The 16,310-nt window shown below is 35.0% G+C and overlaps 1 protein-coding gene across 2 annotated transcripts; it reads right to left on the bottom strand.

The window, feature by feature from the left end:
- Positions 1 to 3,082: 3,082 nt before the first annotated feature.
- On the bottom strand, positions 3,083 to 15,339 carry LOC136754875 (solute carrier family 28 member 3). 2 transcript variants are annotated; one of them, XM_066711074.1, is made up of 18 exons: positions 14,968 to 15,336; positions 12,884 to 12,963; positions 12,209 to 12,300; positions 11,855 to 12,044; positions 11,232 to 11,376; positions 10,956 to 11,069; positions 10,705 to 10,782; positions 10,528 to 10,608; positions 9,951 to 10,031; positions 9,485 to 9,610; positions 9,051 to 9,181; positions 8,447 to 8,615; positions 7,624 to 7,821; positions 7,311 to 7,392; positions 6,161 to 6,259; positions 5,718 to 5,850; positions 5,032 to 5,123; positions 3,083 to 3,738 (listed from the first exon to the last, which is right to left on the bottom strand). In XM_066711074.1, the coding sequence occupies exons 1-17, from the start codon at positions 15,037 to 15,039 to the stop codon at positions 5,039 to 5,041; spliced, it is 1,956 nt and encodes a 651-aa protein (XP_066567171.1). In that variant the 5' UTR covers positions 15,040 to 15,336; the 3' UTR covers positions 3,083 to 3,738; positions 5,032 to 5,038. The 2 variants fall into 2 exon arrangements, 1 of the variants encoding a protein (XP_066567171.1); XR_010817601.1 differs by lacking the exons at positions 3,083 to 3,738; positions 5,032 to 5,123; positions 7,311 to 7,392 and having other exon boundaries at positions 14,968 to 15,339.
- Positions 15,340 to 16,310: the final 971 nt, after the last annotated feature.

Below are 16,310 nucleotides of genomic sequence, written 5' to 3'. Positions count from 1 at the left end.
ATAATCTTTTTTAAACCAAGTGATTCCATTTCCACAGAGGGAAAAATGACAGGAGTTCCAATTAATGCTGTAAATTGTATTACCATAATTCAGTTCTATTAAGTGCAACTTCGTCTTTCCATAGCACTGTTAATGCACAACGAATTGTTCTTGCACAGTGCAGATGTGCCGACACCTAGTAGAGCTAACTGTTTTCAGCTGCTAGGAAATGCTCTAAAGAGAAACACTGTGTTCCTATTCTCCGTATATAATCTGGGCGGACAAGACAGAACATCAAATGTGGATTATTAGTACTCTATTAGGGTGTAATGTTTTCCTGTGTTTATTCATGTACAAGAAACAAGATATGTAAACAAAGCAATAACACCTGCAGGTTATTTCTACTCTGCTGGGTGGACTTCCCATGAATCTTGTTTTCTCTGTTCACAAAACAAGATACAAATCTTGTTTCATTCTAGGAAAGTCCAATTGTACATTAACTGTCCATGTTAACATACTCAGATTTGTTCTTCCTCTGAAAACATGGTAGATTGGATCATGAAAAGTGCAGTGTTAGCTGTACAGTCTTCCATCGGAAAATGGATTGCACAATTCAGTAAGAAAACATATTCCAAGAGTGCTTAAAAAATAGAATGATTTAATATTTTAAAATTATTACTTTTATGTATTTACAAAAAGATCTACAGAATATAAGATATTTTTTACATAGACCACTTTTTATGGTCGAGGGATAGATCATTTAAAATTCCTAGCAAAATAATAATAATTCCTTTATCCTTTACATTTTTCATATAAAGAAATAACGTATTTAGAGTAAAAGCTTTGATACTTATAAATGGAACTCAACATTGCTAACCTCCCTGTATACTCCAGCCTCCAGAGTGACCGTAAACCATGCCCAGTAAAAAGCAGGTGCAGGTCATTGCTGTTGCTCTGTGGGTTGTGATTTTAAACCAATCAAAATAAATAATAATTAAACAAATGCAATAAGATAGAAATGTAGGGGATGTCTAAAATATGTGTTCTTGTGTTGCAGAGAGCAATGATACAATACAGGACTTTTAGCCTGAACTGATATTATTATTTTCAACCATTTCATCTTTTTAAATATCTTTTATCTTTTTATCTTCTTAATATTCCTATTATTTAATTTCTGACTTTGTGCATATTCTATTATGTTCTCTGCTTTTTCTCTGAAAAATAACTTCTAAAAATACCCCAGTGAGCTCAGTTCAATATATTTATTTTAACTACAGGCTGTTACACTTTCCTGTCTAATTTCCTCACGCTCAGTCTTAGCATTGGAATAAAATACATCCACAATAACAATAAAATCAGATGATAGAAGATACTGCAGTACTTGCTTCCTTTAGAAATGATGCAGATGTTAGAGTTTTAAAATAATCAATGTGATAAGCATAAGGCTGTAGATTTATGAAGCTGGCTACTTTTCATAATTGGCCTTGACTGACCTTCAGTAAATCCTACCTGTCTTTAAAAGGCAGGGCAATGAAACCCAAGACGCCAAACAACTTGAAGCGCAACACCTGCTGAGCAGACTGTTTGAAGCAGCATTGATCTTCTTACTGCGACTGATAGGAAGGTCAGCTCAGGGAAAAAAGGAGAAATATGAATACATGTGATTATACCAGCGCCTACAATGAAATACACATTCATTTATTTTTAGTAATTGAATAGACTTTATAGGATGTGTGGCTGATACAAAAAAGATTATCCTTATATGTGTTGCATCCATGTACTTTTGAGAAGTAAAACCAACAAAGAAAACAAATGTAAAGATGTGAAACATTGATGTTATTTTACTTGGTGCAGATTCTCAGAAGTGACACCATATGCGATCATAATTTGGGTTCTTTATGATTCTATACTGTACTGTGTGCTATCACTCTGTTAGGTACAGGGGTTTGATGATTATTATAAATAACCACACAAGATGCAGACATTAACCTCCATCAAGGTTAACATGGTCTCTTTCTTCAACTAGTTTGACATGAAAGTAACCTCACCGATTTCTCCAGACAGCACTGCTCACTGTACACAGGGCAGGCTGTGATCGCTGACTGGAATGAAGATCCATAATAAAAATTGAATCATTAAGATGCAGTGGATAGATAATGGCCTCATCGTTGTCTTTTCATTTAGTATGTTAATTTGGCCATCACTTTAATTACATTTTGAAATCTCACCCACTCCAGGGAAAGTACAATTATATCATTACACTTTGCTGGAGTGAAACTTATCATCTGATTATCAATGCTTAAGCTATATACACACTTAAACCAATATAAGAGGGTCATTATTAAATAAATAAACACATACATAAATAATAAACAAAGCTGTGAGGGCACTACTTCTGCTCAGGAAAATATTGATGCGTTTTTCATGCATCAGGTATTTAATATCAAGGCTCTTTGTACTATGCATTCATGAATGTTCAGTTGTCTCTACAGTATAATTCTTCATAATTGTTTAAAACATCAACACAAAAAAACAGCCTTGTCAAGGTACAAGTTTGTAAAAACAGTAACTATTTTCAGTCATCTGATATGTTGCTTGTTTTATCCTGCATTGTCCCAATAATATCTACAATGCTTTTCTTACATGTATAACTGGCTACAGTTTCTTTTGAATTTGCTGGTACATTTTCAAACGGAACCCATAGCTGACAACAATGCACTGCAAACACAATGACCAGCAAAACATAAAAAAAAAGCATTTGTCATTTGGTCCTTTGATCAAATGCAGTGTGTGAAACAACATCGCCCTCTTGTGTTTGAAAAGTAAATTATTAAAGATGCTATGACAAAAAATCTGGATGATCAGATCTACAGGGCTCACAGTGGCCAGCCAGTGACACAGACCTCAAAAGAGTCTGAACATGTCATTATTAGCTGCTAAAAGTACGGCTCTGTAAGAAAAACATCTGTGAGGCAGTCAGTTTTAGCAAAAAATGTTTATCAACATGTTATACCTGTTTTATTTCACTTCCTTTATCATATGTGATATACTATTATTATTATTATTATTATTATTATTATTATTATTACAAGCCACAGCACTGTGAGTAGTAGTGGTTGACATATTTATTGATGGAGGCTCACTTTGCTAAATGAAATACAAGCTGTAGTTACATTACATGATTCAATTATAGATGCATTACATATATTTACACAATTACATAATAGGGTATATTGGAATGGAATTTAAAATATCAGTACCAGTTTAAACCACAAAACTACATAGTCTAATTGATTCTTTAAAGCTGAAGACAAATTCAATGAACGCTGTTTACCAATATATTTCCCTTCACTCTACATAATTACAGGTAGTTTAAGTATTTATTGTAATGTCTTCCTGCTGGATTGGAAAGAAAACATTTATACAATGTAAAGAGCTTTAATTTAAATTGCAAAGACGCATGTGTAAATGTGGAGTAGAAAATAAATCGTGCTGAACAGAAATTCCAACACTTCACAAAGTACTTTTGGTCAGTTTCAGAGCTGGCTAATGGATTTTAACAAAGGTTGTCTTATTAATTGAATCTTATAAGTTCATAATAGGAAACTGAGCCTGAAACAGTATATGGAAACATTAATATTACTCTCTAAAATATTGGTATATCAGCTACAAATTCATTTCATACAATAAGTGAAGGTAGTCTGGGAATGGAGATTGCAGGAAAAAACAGTGTGTCACATCATGGAGTGTAGAATCAACCTGTAGAGAAAGATAAGGGGCACATTGAAAATAAAATTATAAATCACATATGAAAACCCAGCCAATCACAGAGTACCATTTCCAAACAGAATGCACCCTGTGTATAAATGTCATCCCATTTATAAAATCATCAGAATTTAAACGTTCTTCAGTAACCAGCAGGCACTTAATGCGAGTGGTGCAGATTTCACAAAGATATACATTTGTTTTTAATAGTTTCGTTACATGTAACCAGCAAGCAAACACAACACAAGTTGGCTGTTGTGGAAGAAACTCAGTCTTCAATCAGGTTGAAGCATTTGTTGCAATGCCTTTACACGCAGCGTGGAGAACAACAGTGAATCAAGAAGATCCCAAAGTTGCTCTGACTCCATTCTAAAAGTCAGTGCTTTTTATACACAGAAAACAAAGATCTGGTTTCAATTAATAAGTCATTACTTACTGACAAGCTAGCTACGCAGAATATATTAGAGGACAGAGTCCATAGGTCAATACAAGGATTAAGGAGCAGACACTCAAATCATACTGTTTGTCATCTTCTCCAAGATGCTCATTGAAAATAACAAACAGGGGTCAAACTACCTTCTGGCCTGGCTGTTGACTTGACCTTATCTTTCTTTAGCATACATGAAGTAAAACATTTGAGAGAGGAATTTCTAGCTTTCCTTCCACACTGTTGTAGGTCAGTTACAGCAGATCTTAGAACAAAAAATTTTTAGACGGAGGGAAAGGGGGTTAATTGTTTAAATTTATTTTTGTTTTCTACAAAACTGTTTCTTTTGGGCCAAGAAGAGCTTGAAATAGTATTGTGTATAGTACTGATATATTAGCTGCGTCAAGAAAGATATATAAGTGTGAACACATGGAAGACAGTTGTTGTTTCAGAGGAACATGTCATTAACAATAATGCACTGAAAGGGTTTTATATTATATATTTTGTATGGGAACAGAACTCCACTAAGTAATAGATATTATTCTAAGGAGTCACAGGAAACTGTAAATTACCCTTGTAGCCAAGGGAACCTGGAAGAGATTATTACCCGTTACCTTGTGACGAGAGAAGGCAGTCATGTTTTATGCAACATCCTGTGTGCGACAGATATTCAACCCATTTTGGAAAGGGGGATTTGCTTATAAACATCAATAACCTACTGATTTGAAATAAAATGAGTATAACTAAAGCTTAGATCTACACTCTACGCTATGAAAACTGTATGGAAAGCTATCTTTGAAAAACATTACTTTTAGTGATTTGTTATAACCACCTGCATAATCGTTTGATTTTATACACACCCGTTCCTCAGCTCAGGAATGGACCACAGTCAAATGTTGTAGAATTCACCATTGCGCAGCAGTTTCTGAGGGACCCGAGACTGGGTACTGAGCTAGGACAGGAATAACACATGTTTTTAGTTAATACACTTCATCAGCACCCAAAACAGTTACTTCGTTCTTCAAACAATTATTGATAAATATGGTAGGCACACAACAATACACATTGTTCGAGTTCATTTGAGGTACTGAATAACAAATGTGGATATCTCTGCTGATTAATCTGTTAATTTGGCAAAGAACAGTTGCTGGAATTTAGTGGTATGATGATTACCTTAGATAAAATCAAACCTGCACAACCTATAGGTAACAGAAAAAAGATTCTTAACTAAGTATTATTTTTTGTATTATTATGATTATTAGAGCACAAATAAGTAAATCTTTCCAATTTATAATGCTTCAAACTGTTGTCTGTTACATAGCTGATTCAATTCAAGAATTTTACCATTTCCATGGATCATAATTTATGATGTTTTACCCTATTATGTTTTGATTTATAGTAGAAAGTGGTTTGTATCAATAAATTAAACTCTAATAGGGTACCGGATTGTGCTTTGCAATTTACAGATAGATCAAGGTTTTGTTTGAATTGATCCCATAATCACATAAATTTGATATGAATACCAAATAATTAAATAAAGACATACCTGTTATAGTTGTCATAAAGATCAAAACAACAGTTCAACAGCTGTGTGCTGTTTCTTGGTGACGTTGAGTTAAATTCATTTTCAAGGAATATGGTGCATGGTATGTGTTCAACAACAGGGATGTACAATATTCCTGTAGAAACAGTAAAGGGTTGAAACAAAAGAACACTCAAAACATTTTATTCAGTTTGCATAAGTGAAAAGCTACAATACGGCTATATAGGATGATACTGTATCTTCCTTACGAGTCAATTAAAAAGGAACATTTTTATTATTTAATGTTTTTAATTGAAGACAAACAGTATCTAGATGTTTCAAACTAGAATACCTGCTGCACTTAGTGTTCAACTGGGGACCGCAGCCAGTGCATGGGACTGAATGTTGTAACATGATTGATCAACCTTGTAGGACATTTTTCTAACTGTACACGTGGACTTCCTTACCTGCAACACAAGCCGTCATGAAGCACGCAACAGTCCCAGAAATCAGAGCTCTAATAGCACACCTGGCTATATCACCTCTCCTCTCTGGAGCCATGGAAGCTGACAATATAATAGAGTATGTGAGAATGATTATAAATATTAAATACTGGTGTAATGGAAGTTGAATAGATTGTGAAAAGAACTGTTAGGAATAAGGAGCATTTGAAAAATATTTGGATTGCATATATGGATCTCCTTGTACTAAAAGAATGTTGATATCACTATTTCCTTACACTAATTCCTCTGTGAGCCAAGAAGACATGAAAAAGGATAGCTATTAGAGGTTAGGATTACGGTATTAAAATCCAAGATACAAAGTGTTATTTGAACTTCACGAAGACAACCTAAGTGAAAGGTTTACCAAAATCACAATAAACACTACTCTCGATTAAATTTGAAATTGTAAAGAAATAATAATACAGGCCTAGATAAGGAAACGTTATAAAAATATCTTCATAAGTTACTAATTAAATGCTAGTGTTATAAGGTTTACAACTTCTTTATAACGTCTGCTAAAAATCTTGAGATTCTCGAGAGAAAACACAACAAATAAAAAATGTAAATCTAGATGATAATTGCATTTTTCACGTTATGACGTTATTTTCACAACTTTTAACCTGACAATTGTTACATGGACTGTAATGCACAAATATTTTGTATTTCATCTTCTATAGTTTTTATGAAAACTTTGTTCTGACATGACCATAGCTTATATGTTTTCCTTTTAATTTATTTTTAGCATTGAAAAGGTTGTGAAATGTTTGTATGAATATACTTGTCTATTTTGGAGTATTGTGTTTATCATTACACTACTTTTGTCAATAACAGTAGCTTTGCAGTTGGATTTTACTTAGGACAATTGTTCCTTCTTTTGTGAAAATGAATATATATATATATTTTTTTTAAATTGACAAATGTCGTGTCTTTTAAATCCAATCAGAGCAATCTAAACCAAACATGTAATATAACAAGTGTAAAATGAAATGGATATATTAATATACACAAGGATAGTTGATATTTGATAGTTAAATAAGCATAAAAAATGTGGTACATTTTGAAGGAATTTGATTTCAGGGTTTCAAAGAGTTGAAAGGTTAATGTTTCCCCTTACACAAGCCTCCAATCAATATTCCCAATGATCCAATATTTGCAAACCCACACAATGCATAGGTGGCTACAATTTCAGAGTGAACCTAAGGAAAGAAGAACAGAATAAAAGAAATGATGTTAGAAATGGGCAACTACTATCTTTAATTGTCATTTGGATTTATTTGATGACCTCCAGACCAAAGAATGTTCTGATTTCTCCCAAATGAATTTCAGCAACGATTTGACATATATTTGTTTAATTTTCGTATTAATCATATTGTTCTACTATTAAAAGAGTTATAGATCAACCAACAGTTTTCTTTCTTTCCACTCACATTGAGATACTGCTTTACATCATCCACAAACTCCGGCCCCCCCTCCAGTCTCTTATGTATAAGGACTGACAGCTTTTCATAGGCAACAAACTCATTGAAGAAGGTTTTGTATCCAATGAGCTCCCCCACCAGGAAGCTGTCCTCCCAATCCACTCCCATCATGAACGAAAAGGGCATGAAGACATAGGAACAAATCAGCTGCAAAAACACACACATGGACACACAGACACACAGACAATATGCAAAAGACAGAATAATGTCAAAAATACATCTAGTAAAACAGGTAAATAAGGCATATATGTATTACTAAAAAATTAAATGAGTTTAGAATTAGTTTGTAATACACAGTGCATGATATATCACAAGATTGGGAGTGAAAGGACTAGAGTCAAATTATTATTATTGATGTATTTATTTATTAGCAGACACTCTTATACAGGGTGACTGACAGTTATTCAAGTCAGAAATAATAGATACAAGAATGATAACTTTAGGCATCAAGCTATATGACCTAGAATATGCGGTATTCATATATTAATTCATGAGGAATCACACCCTTTTATTTTAAAGTGTAACTGAATATACTGTTTCCCTGAAATGTATAAATATATGAATTCAAAACCTAGTAAGGTTATAAAATTACCACGTTCTTTATTTTAAAACAGCGTTTTAAAATCAAGCTGTTGTGATGCTTTTGAAATAGATGTTTTACATCAGATTATAAGTATTGGAATCAATAGACGAATGTTATGTCTTGTACCAGATGCACTCTTTATATTTAAACACACGGAATAAGTCAATTTAAAGTGCTATGGATAGTTACCGAAAAGGTTAGTTGTGGGTAGTCAAACATATTTCCAAGCCAAGATAATGCAGCGTTCAAAAAGGCAAGCAGAGCCAGAAATGCTATCAGGTTGACAGCAATATTAGCTACCAACAGAATAGAGGCCGAGGCCCCAAGTGTAGCGGCTTCCAATAAATTACTTCCTTCACTATGGACAAAGAGAGACAATAACAGATAATTGGTCAACAGTTTCACAAAGACACTTTCATATTACTGAAGCACTTTGGTTATCAAATTAAGTAGCTGATGATTGGTTTTGTTTTGGTCATAGTCAAGTATTTACAGTTGTTTATTTGCAAAACATGTAGCAGGCAGTGCAATTAAGGTTAAAAGGATAAAAATATTACTATAATTGCATAGTGCATCTTTTCAAGTACAAATGCCTATAAATGCATTTAACAAACCCATTCATAAAAACAATGGGATACTACTACCAAAGAAAGAGTCATTTCAGTTATAATGAAAAATGATGTAGAAATTGAGTTCTGAGTGAAGTGTAAATTTGACAACCTATTTAAAATGCTTGCATATCCCATCCTAATCATTTTAATTCAATATGCATGTTCCCCCAAACTACACCTACCCCTTTTCCAGTTTGAGTCTTGTTTTTGTGGTGATCTTTGGTATCTCGGTTTCAGGCCAGGACAGCTTGGCTATGGCGAGAGCCGCAGGTGCTGACATCACAGACGCAGTCAATAAATGGGAAGCGGGGATCTGAGAGGGGTCAAATATCAGCATAATAGTTACAGTATATTACCCATCACCACACATATATTCTGGAAATCCTAGCAACAATCCTTTATTCAGTGATGAAGAGGCTAGGGAACTGGTAGCTTACACTGCACTAACTTACAGTCAAATAATAATGCTAATCTCTTTTAGAGTACTTTTATGTAACCTTCCACTAATGGAAGTCTCCAATCAGGGACAAGGACAGCTGTCTTCAAAAGACCAAAGTGGAGACAAAAAAAGACAAATGAACCCTGCAATCTTCTTAGAAAGTAAACTTTGTCTTACCCCAAATGAAATATAGGCTCCCAAGACACTTCCTGCTATAGTGGCATACCCCCCTGTCATCACTGCATGGATCTCAGAATTTGTAAGGTCCGATATATAAGGACGGATTAATAATGGAGATTCTGTCTAAAAATACAAATAAAAGCAGTAGAATTCAGTGTTCTGGGGAAACCATTGCTATATTTAACATAACTATTATTCTGCAATGTGAAATAAAGCAAATATGACATTTCACATTTAATCACTGCAATTGTTCTTGAAGTGATGATAATGCAATACATATATTGTTTAGTTTTATATGTCAGAGAAAACTTTAAATATATATATTCAAGGTTTGTGGGGTTGTGATTTACAGTACATTCATCATCTGTATCTTCTATAAATCTAAAGAAAGATTATATATTATATTTCTTTACAAAATTACATTTACTTTGGGTTATAGTCACAGAAGTCGGTAGTGTCTCACCTGCCCGACAAATATGTTTCCAGCAGCAACCATTGACTCGGTTGGTGAAGTTCCCATAGTGACTTGCATTATGAAGCCAACCTAGATAAAGGTAAATAGTGTAATAGGTATTTTATCATAAATTTAAACTGTACAGTTCTCAAACACATTTCCCTGGAGGGTTGCAGTGCTTCATGGGTTTTGCTCCAACAGGACCTCTCAATGTATTTAATTAAACTCTTTATTTAATCAATTACACACATTTTAAATTATTTTAGTTTATTTTCTTTAGCAAGTGAGGATTTAAAAGATTCTACTGATTCAAGGAATACTATCTATTATCAATTGCAGCCCGGGATGAAATACTACATTGATCTATTCATCCATGAGTGAATCACATCAGTGAAGCTACTGGGCGCGTGTTTGGAAGAACATAGGGAACACACTGATGCCACCCAGGTAATGAGTAAGAGTACTTCCTCTGTGGGCAACCAGCCACACAGGAATCATGTTAGGCTGCCAAATGGCAATGCAAGACCACCATGTAGAAATTGTGTATTTTAGGAAGAAACATCAGATTAGACATGGAATACTCTACCTTTAATATCAGCCACTGCATGAAACCAGCATAGTAAAGCATGGAAATCACAGTGCTAAAAAATACCACTATTGGCAGAACCTGGGAAACAAACAAAATTGAAAAGTCATTATTTGAGCACCACAGAGAGTAAGCTGAATAAACATTTGTTCTCTCTTTTTATTTCCTGATACCTACCTTAAATGCAAAGAAATGGTCTGTAAATGTGTCACCAAAGACAAACTTTGAACCAGCGTCAGTGTAGCCAAGAAAAATCTGGAATATAAAAGTGTTTAAACGTCATTCAAAATACAACGGAATTGTCTTCTTATCCTCTGAATCAAAATAAACATCTGTTATCAATACCATTATTATTTCTGACCTGTCGTCATTCATTCATTCAAAACATTAAACATTCTGGTATATATTATTGTGCATTTTCCACTGACCTCTGCTTGTGTGCCAAGCCAGTTTATGGCATCAAACCCAGCTTTAGTTCTTAGAATTATAAGTCCAAAAATAAATTGCAATCCTAGACCCCAGAAAACAGCTCTCCATGATACCTGGCCACACACGAGATGTTAACAAGCAGTTAACGGACAGACAATTAAAACAATAGAAATGCTCTAATTTCTGAAATGCTTTCTAGTTCTGAAACCAATACAGATTTTAATAGTGAAATTCTCTGATCATTGTTGGTGGTAGATGTGTTTAATACAACTTACCCTGAATGGATGTTTTGAGAAGATGCACATAATTATTATATACATGACAAGGCCGCCAAAGGATATAAGTTGGTTAGTACCTTGCTTTGCTGTGTCAATCACAAGCCAACATATTACTGCCAAAACAAGTGCACTATATACTACCCTGGAGAACCAAAAAGGGGAAAGAAACATATGAGCTATGATTGTTTTTCAAAATACTTGATTCCTCTAGGTCGGAAGACAAATCTGTACTAATCTTACAAATAGAACACTTTCACAAAAATCTAATACAGAAATTAGACTGCACAACATTCCCAAATAATGACATTATATTACATGTAATAATTGGACAGAGGCTATCAACTAATGACCTATAATGAAATTAGTCTTCATAAAGGTTTAGTCATATGTACTAAACTTGTGAAATTATTGCACATTTCCGTGCTTGGTAAAATGACAAAAAATGATTAATGTTCCTTTAAAGGGTGTGCCATTTGGGCAGTTTAAGAAGAAGTTATAATCTCTTGCAGGATCAAGACTGGTTAACAGTATAATGCAGGACATGGTGTAAAGAAGACATTACAGTGTGGTGAAAGTGAAAAGCAAATTGTTCCAGACTGTAACAGAAGTATTACCATTACCATTTCAACCAGTGCCAATGCTTCTTAAGAAGCTTTTTAGGAGGCTGGAGAAACATCACAATTTTATCTTCATATCTTGCCATTAGATTATCCCAGCAGAAAAAGAATATTGCAGCCAAAGTGAGAACAAAGAGTGCCAGAGCTCTCTGGAAGTTTAAGGCACAGGCGGCAATCACCATCACGAAGTAACCTAACAACACAAACAGCAAAGACATTGCATATGAAGGGGTTGTGTAAACTTTGGCTCACCACTGTACACAAATCAGTGACAGGCTAAAAATGTGAAATATCCCAATGATTGAAAAATATACTAGTAAGCCTTTTAAACCTGAACATACTTTTAAGTTTGTTTACCTGCCAGGAGAACTGAATAAAAGGCATATTTGAAACGTGTCCTGTGTTTCTCAAACTTTCCAAAGACAATGTCAAATTTCTTTTCCAAGAACCTAAAAAGTTTGGAAATGATTAGTTAGTGACTTAATTGCAGTCTTATAAAGAAAACAAATACATAAAATAGAAAAATCAAATAATGCATTTGTATTGTTTGTCTGATGTTAAAACATCTAATAATAAATGGTGTGGTATATCTAAACCATTTTGCCATCCTGATTCAAACACAATAAATTAGGCACAAAATCAAAATAATGTTTTTTGCAATGGTATCCTTGCCAATGTTACATCTTTGAAGATTCCTTAAGGCTGAAGATGAAGTGAATGTTGGCAGTTGAATTTATCAGCCCAACATGTTTTGTCCATATGACGCACCCAATCCGCACCACATCAAGTTCTGCTTTGTACTTCCATACATTTTCCCTTGCATTTAAAAAGCTGTATTTGTTACAGAGTCAACATTCACAGCAGGCTTTCAGAACACACATGACAGGTATTGTTGCTATATGTTCTTAGATAATTGCATGTGCAATTTTGTGACTTTATTTTGACAGCTGCAGGTATATTGGGAAACATTTCCAGGTTAATAATAAATAACATTTTTTTAGCAGGAATGTCTAAGCATTTTATTGACAGTACCTTTTCTTAGGCTCTTGCAGTTTTCCATTCTCCCCTACTGGTGAATCTTGGTTGTTGTCCAAATCAGTATTGACAGAATCCTTTGAATTGAAAGAACAACAAGGAAGTTGAATTTATTATGGTACAGTGTTTCTTTGCCAGGTCAATTTGTCTTGGCAATTTACCATAATAATTTATTACTATTCCTTCGGTAACATGTTACAGCCAACATAGCGACTGATAAAACAGAATCATGTTCATAGTCTTGATCATAGTTCACAGTTGATAATCTATTGCAGAGGTTCCCAAACTGGGGACCCACAAGGAGTCTGCGAGGGGGTACTAGGGGGTCCGCGGCAAAATATCCCCCACCTCCCCGAAACATTTTTTTTTTTTTTTTTAAATGCGGTCGGGCACTCTGTCAAAAATACCATCAGTCCCCACCCCAAACCCCCCTTGCACGTTTTTACCGTCAGACAGCGCTCTCCACCACCTTCATCAAAACACCAACTGAGGGAATATCTTTTGGAAGAATAGTGTTCATCCCTCCAGTAGAGTCCAGAGACTCGTAGAATCTGTGCCAAGAGCACTAAAGCTGTTCTGGCGGGTCATGGTGGCCCAACACCACACTGAGACCCGTTATGTTGTTTTTTCCTTTAATTTGTCACCCATCTGTATATGTTATATCAATCAGGGGAAGACCTGGACCAAAAAACAGCCCTGGACTTTTACCCAGGGGGCGACAGCTGGTGAAATCTGGGTCCAAGTAAAGTGTGGCCCAGAGAGTGGCGTTTCCAAAGTGTGGTTCTGCGTGCCGATGGATTGTGGTCCGGGGGGGTGGAGGGGTGGGAGGGTGTTGGTGATGTGCGGTTCTGGGTATCTACACGGGGCGACCGGCCCACAGAACTAAAAAATGCACTGGCCCTGCTGGCATTTGCCTATGATATCAATCAATAATCAATAGTGGTAATACTAATAATAACAACCAAAACAACAATAATAGTAATAATACTCTTAACCATTACAAAATATTTTTCTTTATATTAAAAAATGTATTTTAAAGATAAAAAGAACATAAAAAAGATATTGCTGCAGTCAAGTCTACATTTAACAAGCAGTTACATAGCTTGAAATGTTTTCTGGTTATAAATCAATATTTTTGGATGATACCGGATAACAAAGCTCAAGCAACCTATTGTTAATGAGTCAGAATCACTTTACGAAATTTTGCATGTCTTGCGCAAAGGCTATGGGACAAATAAGTGATTATCTGAATGTAATAATAATCCATCCATTTTAAATAACCGCTTCAAACAGGGCCTACCCTGGTGGACAGAGGGTGCAAGGCAGGGAACATACACCCTGGATGTGACACAACTCCACCGGGGAGCAGCACTAAATATGCAGGGCAGTTTAGAGTAGCCAGTTAACCTAACCATGCAGCATGTCTGTGGGATGTGGGCTACTAAAGAAAACATCTATAATCATTTTAATGTTTATTATTATTAGGCTTCCATGCACAAATTGCATAAAGTGACCATTATGTATTTGTACAGTAAAATAAGGTCACTTTGTTTGGCTGCACTCTAATGTCAGTCCCCCATGTACTGGTTACTATGCCATCTTAAGCAGAAGTAGAGAATTTGAAGTGCATCACACTTTACCATATTTTTACCACTGTTAATCACAATACACTTGACTGTGATTTTACAAGGAAACACTACATTGCACTTGACTGTGTTTTTACACCATACACCACACTACACTTTACTAGTCATTATATCAGGGTACACCACAGTACATGTTACTGTGTTTTACCACATTGTTATGAATAAGAATAAGAATAGTATAGTAATAACATTATTATTATTATTATTATTATTATTATTATTATTATTATTATTATTATTATTATTATTATTTAGAAGAACAACAACAACAATAACAAAATCCAATTTTAAAACTTAATTGTCACTTTTCACTTAATTGTTTCAGTTTTCTGTGAGGTGTCTGTGATCATTAAAGCTGTCAAATCATAAGACTATTCCTGCTTTCTAAATAATAGTTATAATAATGTGTACACAGAGAATCCACATTTTCCTTACCTCAAAAGCAGGATTGGTGGCTCCCTGTTTTTGATTGCTGTCTTTGGAAGGGGCTGCTTCATTAAGCTCCATGGCAATAACTTGAATAAAAAGAAGGAACAGTTCCCGAGAAACTTTATACCATGTAGAAGGGAGGTTCCAGCTTCACAGTGCCAACGCATGTAAACACAATGTGTGTGTGTGTGTTATTGTGTAATGTTGTTCTGCTTCCTGGTTCAGCTGAAAGATAGAAGTTATTTATTTAAAGGATACAATCCTCCCAAAAATAGAAAGGCTAAACATGGAATTAATCATTCTGAGGAGTTAAACTGTATAATGTAAAATTAATGGATTTAGTTCATAATCTAGAGCACCAGCAGCACGTGTATGCCCTCATCTTCATCTTACACAAGTTAATAGTTTACCAAATCATAGGTTGTCTTACCAAGACCGGAATATAGCTAGCTGATGTTGTAACTGTTGCAGTTACTGATTATAATTGCAAATTTTTTTTTAAAGTTCTTCTGTTTATTGCAGGCAGAGCAGTGCAGTTCACACTGAGCACACTAGCAAGTTTGACTTTGATCCAATTACTGTGTTTAGAGCATGTTGTGCTGACCTGAACAATTTGGAGGGAAACATTTTACTATACAGCACAGTACATAGTGCACAATGTGAATGGATGCAAAAGAAAAGATGGAAAGTGAGTACCTATTATAACATAACAAACCTTTGGAAAGAGAAAGGACGTAAGGAGCCTTTACTCTTGTATGAACCAAATTCTCTAAAGTGAGTGATATGAAAGTTTGGTGAATGTAAAGATTGTATATTAACAAAGTGGTTAACTTGGACAAAGTATCTCCTGGGAGTGCGGCATGGATAGGCGGCCAGTTCAAATCACATTTTGTTTGGTCTTCCTAGAAAAAGGGACATAGCTACTAACAGCGTATAGAGAGGGTATGGGTCACATCAGCTGGAAGAATCCATGACTTACTATGTCCAGCCTGTTGATGGTTTGGGACTTGTACTGTATGGATTGAAGACAGGAAATGGTGAGTGTGGCTCTGGGAGGGGGGAAGGAGTGCCAAACGTATTGGAACATAGCAAGCATATCTGCTTAGGAACTAGGGGATCCTAGGGATCATTGTAAAGGGTGCAAAACAGATCTCATTTGAACCATACACTGTCGCTCTGCAGAGACAGAAGCACCAGTGAGATGGATAAATTAATTGCAGATTATTTGGCAAAACATGGCCCTAAAGAGGATATATTTGAAAAAAGATGAGAAGCGGAGGAAATGGAGGCTGGAATATCTGCAAGATGTAATGCCCATCTACAACAACACTCCCCATGGTATCTCTGGA

The sequence above is a fragment of the Amia ocellicauda genome, chromosome 8 (genome assembly GCF_036373705.1).
Source record: "Amia ocellicauda isolate fAmiCal2 chromosome 8, fAmiCal2.hap1, whole genome shotgun sequence".
Taxonomy (NCBI): Eukaryota; Metazoa; Chordata; class Actinopteri; order Amiiformes; family Amiidae; genus Amia; species Amia ocellicauda.
This window is presented reverse-complemented; position numbering and strand designations above follow the sequence as displayed.